The sequence below is a fragment of the Centruroides sculpturatus genome, unplaced genomic scaffold, assembly GCF_000671375.1.
Source record: "Centruroides sculpturatus isolate CEXI.00-Female unplaced genomic scaffold, Cexi_2.0 scaffold323, whole genome shotgun sequence".
In the NCBI taxonomy this organism is placed as follows: domain Eukaryota; kingdom Metazoa; phylum Arthropoda; class Arachnida; order Scorpiones; family Buthidae; genus Centruroides; species Centruroides sculpturatus.
In genome coordinates this window covers 143313-167220 of record NW_019384566.1, presented here as the reverse complement: position 1 = coordinate 167220, position 23908 = coordinate 143313, and the positions used below count along the sequence as shown (strand labels likewise).

At 27.8% G+C, this 23908-nt stretch overlaps 1 protein-coding gene and 1 long non-coding RNA gene across 5 annotated transcripts in view; one reads left to right on the top strand and one right to left on the bottom strand.

Annotated features, from left to right (window-relative positions):
* Positions 1 to 4035, bottom strand: part of LOC111624048 (zinc finger protein AEBP2-like) — a 125173-nt gene extending 121138 nt beyond the window's left edge. For 2 of the 4 annotated variants that reach the window (XR_002756507.1, XM_023366829.1), the window contains exon 1: positions 3424 to 4033. Coding sequence is in view for 3 of the 4 variants with exons in the window: in XM_023366829.1 (XP_023222597.1) it covers positions 3424 to 3773 (350 nt within the window). In the remaining variant the exon portion in view is untranslated. Of the gene's footprint in view, positions 1 to 3423 lie in introns of all 4 variants that reach the window. The other 2 variants (XM_023366828.1, XM_023366827.1) reach the window with 2 other exon arrangements.
* A 7084-nt stretch (positions 4036 to 11119) lies between these two features.
* LOC111624056 lies at positions 11120 to 16737 on the top strand. Its single transcript, XR_002756512.1, has 3 exons — positions 11120 to 11221; positions 14848 to 15048; positions 16636 to 16737. It is a non-coding gene; the product is annotated as an uncharacterized LOC111624056 (long non-coding RNA).
* The last annotated feature ends 7171 nt before the right edge of the window (positions 16738 to 23908 follow it).

Genomic DNA, 23908 nt, shown 5'->3' with positions numbered 1-23908 from the left:
AATTTTTCAAAAAAGACATAACGAAATGTGAAGCAAGGCAACAAAATTCCATGTCAAAAATGCAATTGTTAGTCTGAAAAATCTCTTAAATTCCTGTAGAAATTTTTAAATTTAGACACCCCACAACTCACACTATACAAAAACAGAATCTCAATTATATTAAACAAATCCCATGAATTCTACTAAAGGCTTAAAATGAACAGACTTAATCGATTATAACATCTTTAAAACTACAAATTATATATTAACTAATAACTCTTTAGAAACATAGTTCATATCTTTCTGAAGCTTTTAAGTTATTCAAGATACAAATTTGTGAATCTAAGCCTTGAATATTTATATTGAAATCCATTAAAAATTCAAATAAAGGTACTTGCATATAAATTACAAACAAAGGTTATGCCAATATGCCAATTTAATCAATTTATTTTTTAATTTTTCTTAATAAAGTATAAATAAAAAGAAGGCAATAAATATTAAATATAATAATATATTAAATCAAGCAAACTTGTTCCTTTTATTATAACATTATTATACAAAAACTTTTGTGTTATATCAAGGGATACATTGGTTAGGTTTTCAGTCAGTATTAGAAAACTGGATTTATTTCTTTCAGATTTAATGGGTTTTACTGATATTTACTCTGGCCTCTTATACAAAAGTAATTATTTTAGATGCATCAACATTACTTAAATAATGTATAACTTACAGAACGGAATTATCAAACTAAAAAAAAAAACATTTCTTCATTAATAAATAAATAAATTGATTTTCTGTGAAAAAAATTATGATAGAAGTCTTTATAACAACAGCACTTAACATTTAATCATCAAATTAAACTAGAATTTTTTAATTAAAGTATTATATCCTTAGAAATATAGTAAAGAATATCCAAAAAATCCAAACTTCAAAACTTCAAGGACATTTTTAAATTTTAAAGTACTTACTGTAATTAATCTTATAATTTTTTTCATCACTGTAAACAAGTAAGATCATGGACAAAGTTTATTCTATTATGGAAAAATGAGAAGTATCAACAAAATTAACTGCAACAAATTTGATTTTATACTTAAATTATACATTTTTAAGTTGTACTGCTATAAATAGTGTTTGTGTATATATATAATATGCAAAATAATATTAAACTCAATTAAATATCTATAAATAAGCTTTATTACTTTATATAATAAAAAAACAAATTTCAAAATTTACTATTTTCTTTCTTATTACAATTGAAACATAAATATAATATAAAGTATATTTATGTAATGTAATTTTAAATTAGACAGAAGCAAATGGTTTTCTTTATCAGCACCTTATACTCCTATCATGTATTGTTCTATAAATCCAAATCAGTCATTTTTATTCTAAAATGCTAGTTGTATTCATTTATCACTTTAAAAATACTCTTAACAACAATGGCCTCTTTTATAATATAGAAATATAAGTAAGCAAGCAGTAAACTAATATTTTATGTAACTGTTAAGAAACAAGCTATGAAGCCTATAAATCAGTTAGAAATATAAAAGAATATATCAGCAAGTTACTAATTTGATTAGTTTCTGTACTTTATTTCTTAATATTCTTCCTTATATCAACCTAAAAACTAGTCTAGATGATATAAGTAAGATACATAGGTTTATTGTAATGTTAGTATTACATAATTAAATCAATTCTAAATTTAATGTAAATAATTAATTTAATCACATGATTAAATCCTTATAATAATAAATGTTTTGCATAAATTATAAACAATCCTCCATCTAGCAAAGTTTTGCAAGCTTCTTTTTGAGTTTATTTCCTAAAAACCACATTTTTTTGTCAATAATACTAATATTTTGTGATTTATAAATTAACTTAATTTTTTAAATTAAATAAAATGACAAAACTGAATAAATAGTAAAATTATAAATTTAGGATTCTCCAATTTGAAAAAAACTAAATTCAACACCTAAATTTATCCAAACAAATATACTTTCCATTAACTGAACCTTTATGGAAGAAATTAAAGTTATTAAATATATAGAATCTAATAGAATTCTTTTCTAAATTCTACCCATTCTATAGCAGTTACAATGTTTATGAATAGTACTTAAATGCCTGCTAATTTATCAAAATATCCCTAAAATGAATGAAATGTTTAATGCAAAAAAGATATTTGCTCTTTTAAGTCTTTTTAGGATTTAAAAAATTTTTAAATTATTCTAATTTACTTTTTTAAACAATTTGAATTATAAAAAAAATAATGCTCGTTAAAATTATATTAATAATACATAAGCCTAAAACTTATAAATTATTCAATAATCTTTCTAAAAAAACATTTTAAATTCACTGTAAAACAATAGTAATTACTGTTTATTTTTTCTTTTTTGCATTCAAATATACAATAAATGAAAACATCAAGAGTATATTTTTAAAATTACATTTTAAAAAAGTCACAATAAGCACATAGATAATTCTCAATGATAATTTTATATTAAAATGATTATAAATTCATTTTTAATCGCAATAAAACGACTTCCTTACATTGGAACAAAATCAATGTTTTTAAGTGAAGAAAAACAGCAAATTTAAAATTCTGATAAATCAATTTTATAAATTTAACCATTTATATACATTATTTTAAAAAGCAATCCACATGATACTCACTAAGTCAAGACAAACTTTTTTAAGACAAAATATAGATGAACCAGACATCGGTTCTATTGTTCTTTCAGCTATTAATATCTGCATCGAGTTTACAACGAACACGTTGTTTGCCCACCGATCCATATGGTTATAAAAAGTATTCAATATATGGTAACTATATACATAGAACAATTTCGAGTGCCTTTATGATATACGATAATCAAAATATGCAAATTAAAAACCATTATGTCAAGGAAAAATATATATACTGTATTCCCTTTCATAACTTAGGAGCTTCTCTCATCACAGTGTATAATTTAAGAAAGAGTTTAGATTAGTTTTAACCTACACGAATATAAATTATACGAATGTGGGGAAGGGATTATTTACAAAACGGGGAGTTTACGACCCCTCCCAATTCATTGTCTCGGGATGAACGTCTTTCATCACTAGTGGCTTTAGAAAATATGTAGAGTAGGAATGATGGAAAGAGGGACGATTTAAAGAAGAAAATACAGGCAGGTAATGGTAATATAGGTGGATATCTCATTCGCCCGACGCATTTACCGTCCGCCCCTTAGAAGGGCCTCGGACCAGAAGATTGAAAGTCGATCCTTTGTTCCACTTCCTGTCGTCAGCCGTATTATAAATCCAATCAGATAATCATAAATGATTTAAAATAAACAAATAAATGCCATAAGGTTACGCGTTTGATTATATTGGTAATGAATGAAATAGGGAAATGCATTGGGAGTAAGATAATCGGGAATTGAAGTCAAAGAAAGGGAATCTTACCTGTCAGTACTCCCGACTCTATCCAAACGAGTCGTACGTCTTTCGTGTCGAAAAACATGATTATTTCTGCCATCGTGACGTGAAAATGTCTTCATACCATTCTTCAATATATCTAAACCATTTATCGAAGACGTTTCAACTTTGTTTAAACCGCTCAGTCGTTCCAAACATTTCACTATAGTTGTACCATTTTGACTGCAACTAAACGTTGTACTGTTTGAATAGGGATACGTATGATTAAAAAGACCATTCTTATGAACAATCTCTAAATAATCGTAGTTAGAAGAGTCCAACATATCGTCCATATTCTCTCCACTGTTCTTATCCTCCATGTACCCACTAGCCGCCATCTTGGTCGCGTCATCGGTCTTCGTGGTCAAGGAGCCGTGACGTCACACAAGTAAACACGTGCGAATGGGGGACACGTGACAATCAGTTCTTCCTTCCCCCGACTTATTAATGACAGGCACGCTTGCGTGAACTTGCACAGCGAGATGCCCGTCTCTCTTCCCCTCTCTAACCGCCGTATGTATAGTATGTAGGTCGGTTGGATATGTAGGGCAGTGACAGTGAACTTGGCATACCTGTTGTCTTTTCCGCATTGTCCCCACCTTTTTTTCCTCCTAGATTATTTTGCCCCTTTCGTCATCTTCGATAGCGAATCTCTTCTCATAAATATATAACTTTCCTTTCCACTTTTCGCATTGGTTAACCATCAGAATGGGCAGACATTTTGAGTCGTTATTTTTTTCCTCTTTACGAGATCATTCATCCCACTTCTACTGTTTTACTAATTTAAATAACCGCTTTAAAAACTCGAATACAAATTTATAATCTTTAAAATACGTTAAAAATATCCATTTTAAAATATTCGATATATTGTTAGAATTTACATATGGCCTTATATTCTTAAGGACGTGTACATTATTTTAAAAGTGATTTAAATGCTAAATCTACTCAATACTAATTGTATTTAAAGTATATATATTAAAGATAAGTCATTCTTTTTTAGTAGAGACAATTAGGTTACTTTATCTGAGCTATTATGTGAAATTTAGTGGGCCTCACTGATTGATACGGTTGTAAATCAGTTGCTAGAGAGAGTTCATACATGATTCTTTATTTAGGTTTTAATGAATAGTTTGTTATCAGAACAGATAAAAAAAAAAANATTTTGTTGAATGTATAAGTATTTTTATTCAAGCAAAAAAAATGTTATAAAGTAATAATTATATTTTAAAAAATGGAAAATAATTTAGCACATGTTCAATCTAGCGATTCGACTGTAGTAAATACAATAGTTGGACAATTGAAATCGCAAGGAATTTTTGATGAGTTTCGAAGAGATTGTATTGCTGATTTTGATACTAAGGTAAGTTTAAAAATATAATAATAATAATAATAATAATTTTATAGCGCAATCACTAAATAAATCAATAACTGGCAAAATATGTGGCTTGATATTAAACTGTTTATCTTTTTTAATCAAAATTTAATTTAATTTCAATAAAGTTTAATATATTCATATATTTATTTTGATTAAATGAAGTCTATAGTCTATAGCTATTTTTAAGCGGAAAAAAGTACAAAAAAAACATGTAATTGTTCATAAAAAATACCTGAAATGCAGTTTAAAACACTATATAAATACATTACTTTTTAAATTAATTTAAATTTTAAAATATATCGTTGAAAATATTCCCCAAATTATTATTTAAAATATCTATTTATATATTAATCTGGACATTAATATCCACTTGTAACAATTATTGTAATGAAATGAGAATATCTATTGCATCTATATATTGCATATTATGATAAATTAATACACATTTTCTTGATGTTCAATTTTATAGTAGGCCTATATACAAAAATAATTCTATGTTCTAAACATTATAAACTCATAAAAAAATGTGCTTTGATAGATAAGTGTACACAAACTGATGTTCTTTCATATATCTTCAGATTATAACTTCCTATTGCTTTAGTTTGATATCTTCAATATATTAATGATAACCTATCTACCATGTTTATAATTAATCTTAAAATAATCAAAGTTGATATTTTACTTTCGTTTAAGATTAATTATAAACATAGTAGATAGATTATTGTAAAATATAACATAAAAATCAGTTTATATTTTTACAATCAGGCCGTTTCAGAAGTAGCTTGAGAGGATCTATATATTGAAGGTCTTTTTGAGGTACCCTAAGATATTCAAAAACAAAGATCTTTTTTTTAAATACATAAGAAATACAACAAAATGAATAATTTATAAAATGTGTTTTTGTGGTTCCTACAAATGTGAAGCCCTGTGAAAGAGAGACCAACAGGATTCCTGTAAAAGGGCCTACCTGCCCTCTTGTGAAAGAGACTTATGTAATAAACTCAGAAAAATAAATACGATTTCAAAAATTTCCTCAAAAAATAGAAGAATTCAGAATCATTATTATGTTTCACGTGAATACAGTAAAACGTTGTTTTGAACAAACCCACTCTAATGTCACTCTTTATCCTTCCGACCACCCAGAACCGATCTTAGTTATAAAACTATTTTATTACAGACTTGTTCGTCTTTAAAAGCGTGGTGTAGAATAAAAACATTTTCTTCAATAAAATTTCCAAACTGGTATTTTAATTGTTGGAACTTTACAGCATTAAACGGCATTTAAATAAATTATATATTTATTCTATTCATATAAATGATAAATTTATTATAAAGATTTGACTACATGCATATAATCTAAATTTTTACGGTAGAAACCTATAAAAATCTTGCATACATTATGTCATATTTTGTTTTATAAATGTAACTTGCAAAATTTTAAATTAATATCAATTTTGATAAATAATTGAGGAGTTTTATTAAAATTAAAAATATAAGCTAGTTTTTCCTTCCTTCAATTATATTTTGAGGTTAATTATTGCACTTAATTTAGCATGAAGCAAGGGCATTATAATAGACAAAACAATATTTCATTTTATGTTATAGTTATATTCAGTTCAATAATTATATAAAAATCAATTAAGCGTTTCATAAAAAACATTTCATAAAAACACGCAACAAAATCAATAAGTTTAATAAATAAAATATACTATTTTATACTTTTACTTATTTAAAATTAATTGCGTTTTTTAAAACAACCAATCACGTCACAGTATAGTTTTTATACGAAATAAATTTAATCCGCGGGTAATAACCTAATTTAAAATTTAAAATATTATAAACTAATAAAATATTTATAATAGCAACTATTTATTTTATTTAAATAATAAATTATTTATTTGTAGAAATCGTTTAAGTTTAGAATCAATAATAAAGTTTGGCAAAAATATAAGCCTATTTAGCCTAATATTTATTTTTATTGTAATTTCAAAAAATAGAATTATTATATAAAATCAAAAACGATTAAATATAATGCTAAAAGATTTTGGCACAGAATAAAGTTTTATTTATAATTTTATTCTTGATTTATCTCGTAAAGATTTCTAGTTCAAAATGGCCGCATCGATTCGATGTTTGGAGCGAAAGAGGGCGCACCTGATAGACCACTTTAGTTGTCTTTTGACCTTTAACCTCTGAAATCCAAGGACAGATTGTTGAAGCGAATGCACGCGAACTGTGTGAACAGTTCTATTTTTATTGTCTCTTTTAACATTTTCACCAAATTAAGAACTTTATAAAAAATTTTTGTCAAAAATTAGCCACTGAACATTTTTACTCTGAAGAATATTTATAATAAAAGTTTCTTAAAAAATTCAGTTTACTCTAAAAGCGATTCATATCCAAAAATAGTAACCCAAAAAGTTTTAACTCTTCATATTCAAAAATTTGCTCTAAAAAACTTACAAAGAAAATTCGTTAATTCATAGAAAACAAATCCAAAAGCAATTTTAAAGGTTTAAAACTTCATATTTAAGATATATTGTAAGAAAGATTCAAAATTAAGAACATCTTCAACTGATAGAAATTTTTATTGATAAGATAATATGAAAGCAAAGGAGACATTGACCTTTCTTACTTTTTAAGATATTTTATTTGATTTATAGTTTTGAATGAAGAAATATTTATAAATAATGTTCAGGATTATGCGCTAAATATCGAAATTAAAATTTCATCTCAAATCAATTATTAACACAGTAAATTTGATAGTACACAATTTCACGCGAGTATTGATTATTCCCGAATCAAGTAGTTTCGTCACAACAATGTTGCCTCGCATAAAGAAAAATATAGAAAATTTACAGTAAAACATACGTTAAAAAGTATCTAAAATTAAAAAAAATATAATTTTTAGTAGACAGTATACATTTAGATTATAAGTAAAACTTAAAGAAATATCAAATGCTTATGAAATTATAGGCCTGTAGTGTATAATGCAATTAGATTTTGTTATTGAGTAATCTAGAGGAGAATAATTTGGATAATTATGTTAATAAATGAATAAAAATGTATATAACAAATCTATTTGTTATCCAATCTCCTCTAAACATAAAGTTAGATAACAGATTAACAGATAACGACACTCCTGTACTTTATGTTGAGCACTTGAAAATAATCGATATAACTTACTGTATTGTTTTAGATTCATGTTTTTATGCTTAGATATAATTATAGCATCATATATATATTCCAATTAGTTTAATTAGTACTATGTCATGCTTCTAGACTTCTCAGTTCCCTAACCAGGAATAAATCATTGCGGGGTAGAGAGATCAACTGAAAAAATTGTGACTGGTATTTTTTTCAGCCAGCACTAGGCCTATTAGCCTGAGTTTATGTGGTGGAAGCGAAAGCATATATTATATATACTTTATATGGGCACTATTGACTAACTAAGGGAGTTTAGCTATCTCATAGCCTCCCCGTAGCTACGAGTCTGAGACTTCTACAGTTAAGGTGATTGACATGTGTGGAAAAAGGGAGTTGTCATATATTTTTGAATCTGTTGTGCCGTTTGTACAAGAAATTATTTCAAAATTCTTTCTTCTTCATTTAAAATATTATGTAATATAACATAAAAAAGAAAGATTACTAAGATTAGGAGAATAAGTAAGAGAAAAAAAATGAACTGCAGTCGGGAGATAACATCGTAGCTCATTGTCGGTCACGTGGTTGGCGACACCATACCCTCTTCCACTTAGTATACGACAAAATGCTCTCGTCACGTGACCAATCAATGTCCCATTTTGCTCTTACGAGATGTGGTCCCCCTAACTTCCACAACATAGCTGACATCACGAAGTGAGTGGATGTCCATGGTTGGTGATAGTGATTGTTTCACTCGTCGTTTCTGACCGTTCTTCGTGACTGCCGGTGTTCATTCCGTGTTGCTTATCTTTTGTGATAACTCTGGCAGCTTCTGCTTCTCGTAGACATTGTTCATCTTCGATGTTTGTACTTTATTCTTGTTTTTCTTAATGACGTTTCTATGTCTTCGTGACTAATGCTCTTCCTTTTGTGTAGTCTTCTTTGTGATCGTGAGAGTTTCGTGTATATATTCTTTCTTATTCGTGAATGCTTACATCAATGACAAAAAAGTTGAAGATCGTAACCGTGTAGTAAATAATGGAAAGAAGAAAAAAAATTGATATCTTGATGTAAAAATATATTTTTCTTTGTTAAATTCATTAAGACAGTAACTTAATTCAGTTTAAAATACCAAATGATTCATTTCCATTATCACTTTAAAGAAATTCATTATGTAAATAATATGTATTTTTTTATATTACAAAATATAAATAAAATACTGTATTTTTATAGTAAACAATTATATAATGATCAAATTAATCATTAATAGTATTTATAAAAATACGTAATTTGACTTAAAAGAGCATAAATACTTATTCTATTTATTCGTAAAAAAAGCATAAATCCTTTACATTAAGGATTAAGTTATAATTTTAAAATTAAACATTATAAAAATTTATTATTAAGAAACTCATTTAAGTAGAAATAAAATGAATTTGAAACTATTATATAATCAAATATTGAATATAATATTAATAGATTAGACAATAAGGATTATACGAAATTAAGAAAATAAATTAATTTGATTTTAATTTTATTTATTAAATAAATTATATATTTATTAACTCACAAGGAAGAAGAGACTGTTACAGAAGGAACATTAGTTTATTTCTGAAGATAAATGGAGAATTTAAATCATGTTTATTTGTAATATGAGTAAATATGTGAAAAATATGTGTCAATGAATATGAGTATGCACGTATTTTATGTATGTAAATATGTAAACGAGTTATTAGTAATACAGAATTTCTAAAGAGAGACTTACAGATAAAGACATTATTGTATCTGGTTACCGTATAATATGTATATTTTTTTAATTGTAAGGAGAAGCTTCTAACTTTTAAAACTTTCAATTACTTTATATAGATCTATAAACTATTTCAGGTGATGAATAAGTAAACAATTATATGTTTGATATTTATAGAATAATTATAACATTGCCAAGAACTAGTTACACCTCTTAAAAGATGATAAAAATCTCATTTAAATTTTAGATTAAACAAGGAAGTTACTTGGTTATGTATATTATCTCTGAGATTTTTAAAGGAAGTTTATAAGGAAAATGATAAAATTGAATGGAAATATTTCATTAAATCATGTAATTTTTTTCTGAAAAGAAACTATAATTTTTATATTATTTTATACATATATTGGTTTATTTTAAATAATTATAGTGCCTCTTAGGCTCAAATGTTAAGAAAAATGTATTGATTGGAAGACAATTTTATCTGTTGTCAAATATAAAAACATGGTTACTATATACATTACTTTCGTGTAAATGTGATAAAAAAAAAATTGTATGAAAAATATAATCACGAAAAACGCTTCAAAAATTCGATTATTACCAAAATAGCGTACATTTTATGAGCTATTTTAATTTTATAATACAATTTATTCTATTTTAAGCAAATTTATATTTATAATGTCAATATAAATTAATATTGATCAATTATAATTTATATTCTTTAAAATGAGGTAATTACAATTTTCATTGATTTGTTATTTAAAAAAAGCTAAAGAAAAGTTCGATTTTTTACTTTTTTTTTTATAATATGTAGTATATTTGTAGGGAGAGTAATGCTCTGGTGAAAAAATCGATACAGAGATTTACATGTTTCGAGTTGTTTCTGACAAAGAATAACTGATTTCAAGCAACACTGTAAGTTTGTCGTTATTTAAAACATAAAAATAATTAAAAGTGGCCTAATAAAGAATAAAAATACCATTTCTATATCAAAAAAGATGTCATATTTGTACGATGTTGATTTATTGATTTTCGGGAGGATCCAATACCGGAAACGGAAATTATTAACATTTTTGTCTCTCGTTCACGTTATTCCGCGTTGTATCCGCATTTTTCTTCCTGATTTCTTTCTTATATATATTTTTAACATTTGAAATTACATTAAATTGATTCTAATTGAATCGTATTAATATTTAAATTCATTATAAAATTATAAAATAAGCAAATTCATTCATAAGAAATGTCAGAAATCATCTATTATTTTTGAAATGATCGAATTAAATATATTTTATTGTTTAAAGTTGTAAATAGGCCTAAATAATTATTACGGTATATTTTATTATGTAATTTAATAATTGAAAATGCACATAAATAGTTATGTTTATAAAAGAAAGTCAAAGACAGGTTTATCTTAAGTTAATTATCCAATTTGTAACTGAATATCTAGAGATTTATACAATTTATTTATTCATACATAAGAAAATTTTGCAAAAAAACAGCTTTAATTAGAAAATAGAAACAAAGTAAGCTGTATTCTTAACATTTCGGTGAAATTATTAGCATTTATGAAAAATTTACAATAATTTTTTATATAAATTTTTCTAAAAATCCTATCAAGAGATACTAGAGACAAATTCCTTAATAGAACTATCATGTCTCGCAATTAAAGTGTCACATTTAATTATTTTTTAATTTTACCTTATCTTAAAACTTATCATCAATTATAAATATTAGATATTCTGTAAATTTATTAGGTACATTCAATTTTTCCATTACAGATATATAGAATAGGCCAAAAGTCAATTACTGTAACAGAAATATATTTTAAGAAATGTTTAAATTGGATTGAAACAGCTACAGTATAGTCTGTTTAATTGGAAGCTAGTGAATCACGAATAATAAAAATGCAACTGTTGACGTGGATTTTAATGTTTTTGTAAACAATAAGTAAATCCGAGTTAACTGACTTTTGGGCCACTATTATTGTCAAGTAATTATTATAATTAGAAGCTGAATTTATATCAAAGAACCTCGTAAACATATCCTTAAAAAAATCAATTTATCTTTTGATACTTCATGTTTCCATGTCTATTAATGACGTGATAGTAAATTTTTAATAGTTTGTAATTTAATACCTGAATTCATTAATTTATTTAAAGTTAGAGTTAATAAATATATTTCTACACTTTTCAATAATCATTAAGGTTGAAATTTTGTCTTGAAGTGCATGATATATTCTTTTTATTTGATCCTAAGAACGGAAAAATCCCTTAAGATCCTTCTGATCCCTTGATGCAATTTGATTGTCTCAAAACAAGCAAAGATATTTTTTTAAAATTTATTATTCTTATTTAAAATAAAAAAAAAACAAAAGCGATATTTTATACCGAATTGGGAGCAATCCTATTATATCTCTATACATAGAATATCATCCTTGAGTCTAAATCCTACTAACATCTAAGATGCTAAATCCATGTCTAGATTTTAGAAAATTTTTGAATAAAATATGAATTTTAAACTTATACAATATAATTAATTAACTTTTCATTTTTAATACTAAAATTTTAGATCTCTTTTTATATATGGAATTATTTTTTCACTTTCATATTAAATTGATTTTAAATAAGAATTTAAGCCATAAAAAACTATAAAACTCACATTTTATTTTAACAATTATCTATGGCTTTATTTTGATTTAAAATTATTAATTTACACTACAAAAAGAAACTTAATTAATTAATTTAAAGAAAAAAGAATGTGAAATACTTTCTTATCAAGATAATTTGAAAATTTATCATATATTTTTTTTCTTTAGAGAAAATTAAGTTATGTATAACAATACTAAATTTGTGCTTTCGTGACCTTTTCTTGACAAGTGACCAATTGTTGTCTTCTCATGATGTGGTGCTGTACGTGATGTTGTATTGTATAGCAACTACACGGTTAAAGAATATGCTGAAGTCACTAACTGGCGCACGTTTAGCAAATGTTAACAAAACATCAGATAAATAGGTTAGATCTGTCATAGAGGTTTTTTATTTATTTATTTATTTAAAAAAATCTAAAACAGTAGTAAATTAGTCGAAAATGTATACATTGTTTAGGAAATTGTCATTTAAGTTAAGTTTGTTATAATATTAATCGAAATGTTCGAAAAATATATTTTAATGTTATATTTTACAGGATTAAAAAGTAAATCAGGTAATATAATTTAGATTAAACGCATCTGTACCTAAAACAAGTAAAATCCGTACTTATATTATGAACTGATTTAAAATATTTGAATCTTATAATCTTTAATAAGAAAAACATTTTACTGTCAAAACACTCGAAGATTGTCACATTTGTCTTCTCAGCTTCAAGATTTATATGAAAATTCGAGGGGGGGTTGGACTGCAATTTGAAAAAAATGTACATCTATAAATTCCCACTGTCAACCGTCCGTCAGTCTTTCTTTAGTCTCGAGAACGGAGTTAGGTAGGTGAAAGTCCAGACCAGATATGGAAACCGTAGGGATAGGAGACCCCGATAAACTGTATATAAACTTCCGATACTAACCAAAACTTACGTTATTTCAGTTCAAAATTTTTCTCCTGAAAGCAGTTAAAGGAAAAGTATGATGTACAGGAGTAAGATTACTACTAATTTCAGGTGGAGAACATATATTTTAAATGAAATAAATTAAAAATGGGATTAAAAATTACAGCCCGGCATTGTGACGATGTCACAATAAATAATTGCTTGTTGTAGAGTACGTTTACCTTATAAGACTATGGTAACTTATATAAGGCATGATTATAAAAATTCACTCAATGTTTTAAAATCACTACTCTTTATAAGGATTAGATCAAATCCATAGAAACAGAATATTGATTTATTACACATTTATGATTCTGTGCGACACATTTAGGTAAGAATCTATTATTAATAGTTTAACCATGATTTTCTGAATATTCTTTAATTGTTAAAGTATCTTACTGTTTGATATCCACCTTTGCTTCAATTAATGAAAGAAATTACAAATGCAACTTTTATGAACTTAACTGCTATAATATCTTAAGATATATGGCATTTTTCAATATAATAAAAACACCTTTAATAGTATTTGTGATCGCGAATGTACTTGTCACATTATATTAATATCTTAAAGATTAATCTGTAAATATTAAGGACTTCCACAGGAACACGAAAATTATCTTCATGTTTTCGTAGGAACATGAAAATATAGGTAATTTATTTATATAGTCACGCTTTGATATGGTTTCGTACAATAGTAGCGATATATCGAAGTTTGACCGTCTATAATCTATAGGCAATATATATATATATATATATATATATACACACACACACACACAATCAAACTTCGATTACATATAAATTATATATCAAATTACAAAGTATAGCGGATATATAGCCTATGTACAGCGTATATATAAGCTTAAATACAAGCTTTAATAACTAAAAACAGAGACAAAACACCGTGAATAGAATAGATAACAAAAATAATAATTTAAGTAACAACCAAAAAAATCTCTCAAGTTTTTTTTACATTAAAACTCTTCTGAAAACCTCTCATGCATGGATTTTATATAATTTAATTTAGAGGAAAATATTAAAATGCAACTTTAATTTAGGATATTAAATTAGGGATTAAATATTTTCTAAAAATTTCATTGAACTTCTTATTTATTTAATTGTATTATTTATAGGCATTTAGCCAATTTTTAAAATAAAAGTAGATATTTAAAATAAAGAATTTAAAGCAACTTGAAAAAATTATAACAAATTATTTAGTAGTCTATATGTAATTGATAATTCAGAATGAATTTTTTTTCTAATAAAATTATTTTATTTTGCTAAGTTGACTTCTAAACTAGTTCGAATTTAGTTTAAATTAAATAAAAAATACTCAGGAGATTAAAAAATATTTTTTTATTAATAATAATAACGCAAATATAACTTTAAAATATTTTTAAATGTTTAAAATATTAAAAAATATTATTTTATAACATGTAATTAATAATTATGTCGGATCAAATTAATATAATGTATTTAAGAAGCTAATTCATTTAAATTTAATTTTGGGAAAATTTATATTAAATTCAAATATTTAAAAAGTTTATGATGTTTTTTACCCCGCTTTAAGATTGTAATTGGCTACTGGAAACCCGTCGTAAAGCGAGCCTTATAAACAACGTTATAAATTAAGATTATGTTCCTAAAAATGATTTTAATTGTATAAATATCACACAAGATCGACAAACAAAGGATTCAGATTCTTATAAGTTACAATAGAAAATTTATACTAGTAAAATCAAGGAATATAAGTCTACAGTCGTAAAGCAAGGTAATACTTTAACAGATTTCTCATTTGATAGCGATGTGTTAAATTAGGAAAGGAAAAATATTCAAAATCATTTAAAGCACTAACTATAATTAAAATTTTACACGAAATTTCAAAGTAATATTTAATTTAAAATGCTAAATTTATTGAACTTGTTCTCATTTAAAGCCGTTTTGTCGACCAAAATTTTTTATTTCAAAAATAAATAAATAATATTTAGTTTTAGAATAGTCTAGTTATTTATTACTATAATTTTTTAAAAGAATTATTCATAAAATAAAGATACTCTAAAATTTTCCTATACCGGATTTTTGAGTTTCGTTTATTAAAAATACTGTATATTAATTTAGAACTGAAAATAGCTAAACATTATTTTGTAATTAATTTTTACTTTTATTAAATAAATTATGAGGAAAACAGCAAACAGAATGCATATTTGTTTGTTGGTTTGAGATGTACACCCTTTTTACGTCAATCTGACGTCAGGTTACTTTCGCCCATTGTTAGAATAAAGGAGTGGCGTTATATTGACGCCAAAGAGCACAACACCCAATCAAACAAACACGAATATATCAATTTTCGATCGACTTCAAGTGGTCTTTATAGTTGATGATCGATCGAGATCGCTGAGATGTATGTTCTGATTGTTTTCGATCGATCATCAAATAAAAATAACCCCTTTACTAAATAGATATTTTTGTATTTTCATTTTTAAACTGGCAGATATAAAAACTCAATAGAGTCTACTAAATTAGTACTAAATAACGAGAATTATTGCAAAGTCTCGAGCACAATTTGGTTGGACGATCAAGTTTTGAGTGTCATATAATTCTCCGAGTTTAATTTATAATTTATTTTTAATTAAAGGAATATAATTAATTGCTTATTCCATTAAACATATTCTTCTTTTTTTTTCTATTTCGACATTCTTTTCTTCTGTAAGTGAAAGGTCATAAAGATTAAATTTGGTCAAGCAAATCATTCACTCAAACAATATTAAAGAGGAGCATTTGAAAATGTATACATGATAACCTAGTAAATATGATAAAATGTTGATAATTCACTTTTCATGTAAATACACTTGTGATCTCGTCGAACACTATGCACATCTCTGCTACTATAGAGTTTATAATCGCATTGAGAAGTTTTTCTAAATAAAGTTCTTTAACTGACCTAGAAATTATAATAATAAGAAGGAATTTATGGCAATTCAGAAATTATTGGACTGCAATTTGAAAAAATTGTAAACCTATAAATTCGCACTGTTGGCTGTTTGTCTGCCCTTCTTTAATTTCGAGACGGAGTTAGCTAGATGAAAGTCAAGACCAGATATATATGAACTTCCAATTTTCACCGGAAGTCAAGATACTCCTGAATTATATTTTGCTTTATGACGATTTTCACCTTCTGTATTTTTGGATTATAAATAATTCAGAATTTTAAGTTAAAGCTTAGAATAATTGATATTTTGTTTTTTCACAATATCACCTATCCTACATGCTTAATTGTTTACGATTTTCAAATTATTTTTATAGTTGAAGATACTTTACTGCATAATCTTTGATTTCCTTATTTTGAATTTAATTTTAGAATAAAGTATTTCACAAATGTCACTGTTATCAAATAAGAACGAATTTTCAAGATCTGTTATTTCAAAATCTCTATTCCCTTCCGGAAAGGATAAGCCTGAAGATTATATAGCACTAAGACCCAATCAATAAATCGGAATCATAGATCTTTTCATTGAATTATTGAAGACGTTTCGCTAATCACTTTTTTTCATAATAAAATTCATGAACCTTTTTGATTTCTTGATGTGAATATATGTATCAATTACCTGTTTATTGTTTTACGAAATCTTCAACGTGCACATCTTAATAGGATTACATTAGTCTATCCTTTCTTTTCAATAGAAAAATATGAAATATGAAAACATGGGATTAATATGAAATGTACCTGTACATCTCATACCTTTTAGCTTACTATAAAATTCATACTCTAAATTCTGAGAAATGTCTTAATATAAAAATTGTCGAAACCATGTCCAGAGGATCAGCTATTTGATATTGAGGTATATTTATATATCATTATGTTTGGCTTATAATTTTTGAAGATGCGTTTCTCACCCATAAGCAATGATCAATATTTCAATAGATGGTTTGTGGTTTCGTCTAATTTTGAAACTTCATTGATAGAATTTTAAAGGATAACAAATCCTCTTTTTTAAGGAGCAACGTCTGTATTTGAAGATTGGTCCTTTATAAAATTAAGAGTTTTGTTTTTACCGTTTCTACGACAATGGATGAGTAGTGGTGTAAGACAAGAAAACGAACATGTGAATCGAAAACCAAGATTCAAAAGGTGTTGGCTTACTTCAAGTAATCAAAACGGAAATATCGTATTTGATTCGTTGATTGGATAAAAAGAACTACTTATAGATATATAAGTCTAGCCAAATTACTCCTAAGAGAATGTCTGGATTATAAAGGAATAAAATGTCTACAGAAATAAAACTAGATAATGAAGAGCGTGTGTGTGTGACCCGAAAAAATCTTAGTTCACGATTCAATTGTTTAAAAAGCTTGAATCTGTCTAAAGATAAAAACAGAAATCAATAAGTGCATTATTCTCACTATTCTATCGTTTTATTTCAATTTTTAACTTCATTTATATTAGTATTTCGAGTGGGCACAAATGATATCACTCGATTATACCGCCATCTGGTGTTATGAATTCTAAATCTAAAGGTAAATGCTTTTTTGAATATTTCTTTAAATTACACGGATATTTTCTATTATCGCGGCGTATCATTTTCTATTTTACAAAAGTAATTAATTTAGAATCTTCCCTAGATTAATTTCTTTTCAATTTCTAAAACAGAGTGTTAGTTAAAATGTCGAATATAAGGTTCGTACATTATAAAATTCCTATTATTTATTCGACGGCTGGATGGCCGAGCGGTTAAGGTGGAAGCCTATCGTTCGGGCTAACCCGAGATCGAAAACCGGGCAAACCCGGGATCAGGAATTTTTCGGGTAGACCATCCTCACTTTCCTGGATATGTTGGCTCCGTCCCTCACCACGCAGTCGAGGAAAAGGGTTTTTTTCTTTTTTTAATAATCAAGATCTATTGTGGATTCGGTCCGACTTTAATGGGGCAGCCCGGTGATGAGGGGTGGGACGGACTCCCCAAAAAATTTAGGGTTTTTTAACTCGTTCAAATTTATTCCCGGTTCTCCAAAGCATCAGTCTAGTGACTTAACTACTCCGCCATACTGCCATCAATATTTGAATGGATATACGAGGTAGTTACCGTATTGTGAAATCCCAAAAAATACCTCTAGTCAAGTTAGTGTCCAGACCTGAGCGCGGAGTCCTGAAAAACATTTAATTACAGGAATTACAATAATAAACTGTAAAAGAACCCATTTATTTTTTATAAATTTTATGATTTAATAATATATGTTCATCTACTTCATTTGAAAATGAGTTTTACAGCGTAAACAAATTGTCTAGTAGCAAAGAGCCCACCAATGGCTAAGTGGATAAAATCACTAAACGTTGTAATTGGTCGTGGGTTCGCTTCTCTGCCAACGGGCTGGCCACGTGGAGTTTTTCGGGTTATCTTTATGTTAGTAACACTCTGTCTAAACGTCTAGCGCGCCCTAGACAAAATTTAAATTGTGACCCATTTAAATAAGTTGCTTAGTAACTGTATTGGACTGTACTATTCACTGTTACAAGCAGTTATTAAATCGTAAGTCCAATCTTTCAGTGGCGTGCCGTGACATTTGATGATAGGGAAGCGGTGTTTCTATAAGAAGCCGACTTCCAGGGGCAATCAATTAATTCTTTCTTTAAATGTATTTTTAATAGATTATTTATCTGACGTACTTAATAAATAAACAAGTTCAATATAATTATCTCTGTTATTACATTCAATAGATTACCCTCTAAATGACAATTCTTGCTTTGATAAAAACATATAACATCTATTAATTTAAATACTGTGTATCTCGTTATAATTTTCAATATTTATTTTATATTATTTACTAATATTAAATTCTATTCCACTTCGATTTCCAAATTGCTTCAAATACGAAAGAATCGACGATTTTTCGTGTCTTTTGCCAGTTAAATTGTCAAAGCCATTCTTATTCCACACACTAATTTAATTTGAATAATTTCAAGCCAACAAAACAATTTTTGCATTTTTATGCCTTTACAGAGCCATTTTATCGTGAAAATGTCGAACAAATTTTTTATTGAAGCGTTTATATTTAACTTAGGCATTGGCCTTTCTCTTTTAATAATGTTTTCTTTTTCATTATATGATCTCGTGCCAAAACTTTTTTAAAATAAATTTTCAATATCGCAATAACATTCTGAATCGTTAGCCACGATATAAGGGCTAAAATTAAAAATAAAATTATAAAAACTTACTTGGTGAAATAAAATGTCTGGTGGATATACATACCTGATATAAAACATTCTTCAATTGTACGAATATACTTTTACAGAAAATTATAATTAAATATAGCTTTGTAATGAAACGTACATAAAAATAACAAAATATTCTTTACTCTTTAAATCTTAAAATCTTAACCACTTAGTCAAATAGCTCCGTACGAGTGGAATCAGAGACGGTCCTGCTAGGTGTGCGGTGTATACATGCACGCGGGCTGCCAAATCCCATGGGTGCCGATACAGGTCAATTTCAAATGCCTCTTTTGTCGCATCACTAATATACCTGAAAAGACGCGACGGGGTTCTTGTAAATTTTAAACGTTTCTCACCATAGCTGCAAAAATCTAAATATGTTAAACTTAATAGATTGTCCGTCTTGTTTTCTAACTAATTCATTTTAGAACCAGGTGTTGTTCACGGAAATTTCGAAAATTTACAACTTTTCGGTCACTCTCGTCGAACTCGAAAAATTTCTGTCTTTATTACATCTAATACAGTATTTCGAAGAAATCAGTCCCCACTGTACTCGGCTAGAGATTGGTTCGGTTAAGCTTTTAAGTATTCTTCCGGCTCTTTCATCAGGGTTTTGTTTACGTCCCCAATTCCCTAATCGCTTAATTATTTAACTACTTCTTAAGTAGAAATAAGTCGAAACCGGTTACTTTGTGCTCGAATATTTGTAGTCTCGGAAAAAAAGTGGAAAGACAAATTTTTATGACAAACGGATACATAAATCGTTAATTTAAGGAAAATAAATTCTAGAGCTTTTTCTGTACCTCGTGCATCTCTCTTATTCATTAAATTTAGTTGTAAATTATGCTACCAAAGTAACAGTTAATTTTTTAACATACACGTTTTTATCTACATCCCCTTAAAGATTGGACATACGAAATCGTAATATCACTGATTTAGCATTAAAATCCGTGAGTAATATAAAATCGGAGAGCGGAATAAATATATCAAATATTTTAACGGATATTTTAAAACTCCTGTCAACAATACAGAACTATCATAAAAATATACCAGTAAATTCTTATCGGTTGGGTTAAGTTATAAATCTACTCATAATTCACATAATCAGGCGAAGGTGGCCAAATATCTAGCGGGCAGGTGGCTAAAGCCCAGAACCGGTCCTGGATAGAATTAGATGCGATATATGTGTAGCATGCACCCAAGGTCCTAGGCTTCCACCGGCTAAACCGGGTGAGGTTAGTGCTCTGTAAAGCGCATGCGCGAATCTGGCTTTTTGGATGCTGACAATACAGCGCTTCCACTCCGCCACTAATATTCGAATATACAATAGCGATCTTATTTTTTTTTTCACGTGTAGTATAGAAATTTGTAATAAGATACATAATGCGGTTATAATAAAATATTGTGCGATTATTTTCATATAATTAAAATTAATATGTATTTATTTTTTAGAAAATACAAGGGAAGCGGCGCATCCACCGCTTCTAATGACGGCACACCACTGCAATCTTTAGAACAGCATTTTCTGTATAGTCATCTGATGTTGAGAATCTGGAATGAATCCAGTATCAAATTAAGCCTCTAGTGGGCCCTAGACAAAATATTAATTGGGCCTCATTTAAATAAGTTGCTTCTAAATAAATCTGAAATAATGTATATCACTTAAAATTTTTATTAATAATAGAGAATACAAACAATAATATAATACATGTACAGTACATGCATATTTGTAGTTATCATGTACACTATACACTGGTACAGTATGTAGCACTGAATCCGATTTTATTACTTTATCAATTGATTATTATGACGACATTTATTAGTATTATTTAAAAATGACAACAAATATTCTACACTAGCTGTTACCCGCGACTTCGCCCGCGGGGTAACCAAAACAAGCAAACAAACCCCATTTATATTCAGTATTTCAACAACTATAGTAATTGTTATATAACACCTACCGCTGAGAATAATGAGAATTGCTGAGAATCAAACGAACTGTTTTCAATTTTGATCAATTTTCTGGAACGTTTACAATCGTTGTATAATCGAACCAATATGCAATAACAAATTCGAATTTAAAACGGTTCGAACATTTGATTAAAAAATCGAAATATAAAAATATTTATAACAATGTCTGAAATGTTATCAATTTAATACACCTAAGTACTCAATGAAAAATAAATGTAGTTGAAAACAAAAAATCGCATCTAAATAGTACAGTAGAAACTGTTCTTCAGGTTAAGCCTTAATGCGCTCCCTCTCCCCCGCGGGGGAATTTCGTAAAATACCTTCTTAGTGTTCATTCTCATGACACCCCCTAACTATGTACCAAATTTCATTTCTTAGGTTAAGCGGTTTGCTCTGGGCAATGATGAATCAGTGGCTTAGTCAGCCAGGACAAGTAATTTTATATATTTAGATTATTAAAGATTTATTGAAAACATTAAAAAAAATAATTTAATTTATTATTATTTATTTTTCCTGTACTGAAGTCGGGCTCCTCTGAATTACGGGCCCTAGACATTTGTCTTATTTTTCTATTGGTTAATCTGGTGCTGGTAACATCTAAATAAGGACCAATTTTCCGGCCAGATGGTCGAGCGGTTAAGGTGGCAGCATACCGCTCTGGGGGATTCGGATTCAAATCCGGACGGGTCGATACATCCCCAGGAATTTGCCGGGGTGGTCCATTTGGCCTGTCGGGTCCTGTCTCTCACCATCCAGCTGTCCCATTGTGAGTCTGGTCGAATCCATAATGGGCTTGCTAAAAGAGGCTCTCTTAGGGCCCACAGGGCGGAAAGAGTTAATAAATTAAAAGAAAAAGGGCCAGTTTCCCGGGAGACATCCTTCCTCGGCAGGTCGCCTAAGTATCACGTTGCCGTAATCAAATACTGTAAACCAAACCAATTTAATAGCAAAGAATGTGGAAAAAAATAATGGGACTTACAGAAAACAAAGGCCATCCATACTTTTTAATCACTGTTAAATTCATGTATATTTGTCACTAGATTTAGTTTTTGTTTTTAATAGACTACGTCACTATTATGCATCAAATAGGACTACCAACTTTTTTTTATACAAAAATGGAGGATATTGCACAGACATTGTACAATGAAAAACATTTAGAACAAAGTAGTTTGTTATAAAAACTATAAATTATACAACATTAAATAGTAAGGTTTTAAACTGAATGTTAGAATTACTGTATTACCAACTATTCCACATCGCAATCCTAATCGAGTCCCTAAATTTCATTTACTTGTCCGACTCTGATAAATAGCGGTGTCTTTCTCTTTCTGTCACTCTAGAAACTTTAATGAATGATAAAGACCAAAATATTATTTTAAAATAAGAAAATGAACCATTGAAACGTCGTCTGCAAGTAATATTTCAGAAAGAATAAAGTAAAATTAAAGAAAAACAAACAATTTAAATTGTAACCTAAAGAAGGACACCATTGACAAAAGCAAGACGGGAAAACAATACAGTTCAATGGAGGACGTTGGAAACCCTAATATCAAATAAGCATTTTCTTCAATGACTGTATTGCTTGATCTTATAGAAAGTCGAGAAGAAGAAACGATATACTGTAATAAGAAACTTAAATTTACGAGAGATCCGAGATCGGATCAATTCCGACTCAAGACTGCTCGTTGAATTATTATTTTCATTAAAAGTCAAATAAATCTTGATGGATTATATTAAGAAAAAGAACAAGGGTCAGTTTCCCGAGAGGCATTCTTCCTGCCGAGGGAGAATGCCTATGTGTCACAAAGCCATAATTATCAGTAAATAATAAATTATCTAAATTATGATGTACTAGCAAATCAGCCCGGCGATACTCGGGCAAACGATTTGGATAATTTGATAAATATTGTACGTTTGAAAATTAAGTTATTACTATCAAAAACAAAAAAATCGCATCTAAAATAGTACAGTAGAAGCCTTAATTCTCTTTCTCTCCCCCGCGCAGAGGGTAATTTCGAAAAATTCCTTCTTAGTGTGCATTTTCATGACGTACTCTGTGTACCATGGTAACATATATACAGTAGAGCGTCGATTTTCCGAATCAATTGGGGACTGGGGTTGTCCGGATAACTGATATTTCGGATAACTGATTTACGTACGAAAAAGTAGTTTAACGTATCCGATGCCGAAATTTTCCTCCGTTGCGTGTCGCTTCGCGTTGAATTTTCGTCGATGTAAAGCCTAACAAAGACTATCGTATCGTTAAAAATTATTTTTTTATTTTGTACAAACAAAATAAATATATTGAAAAATATAAAAATAATAAAAAATTATATTTCAGATGTTAATTTAGTATCAAAAACGTAAAATATTTGAGTAGCCCAAGACATAGCCAAAGATTGAAGCGCCACAGCACTGGCGAAAATTTAAATTTGCCGACTGGAATTCTTTC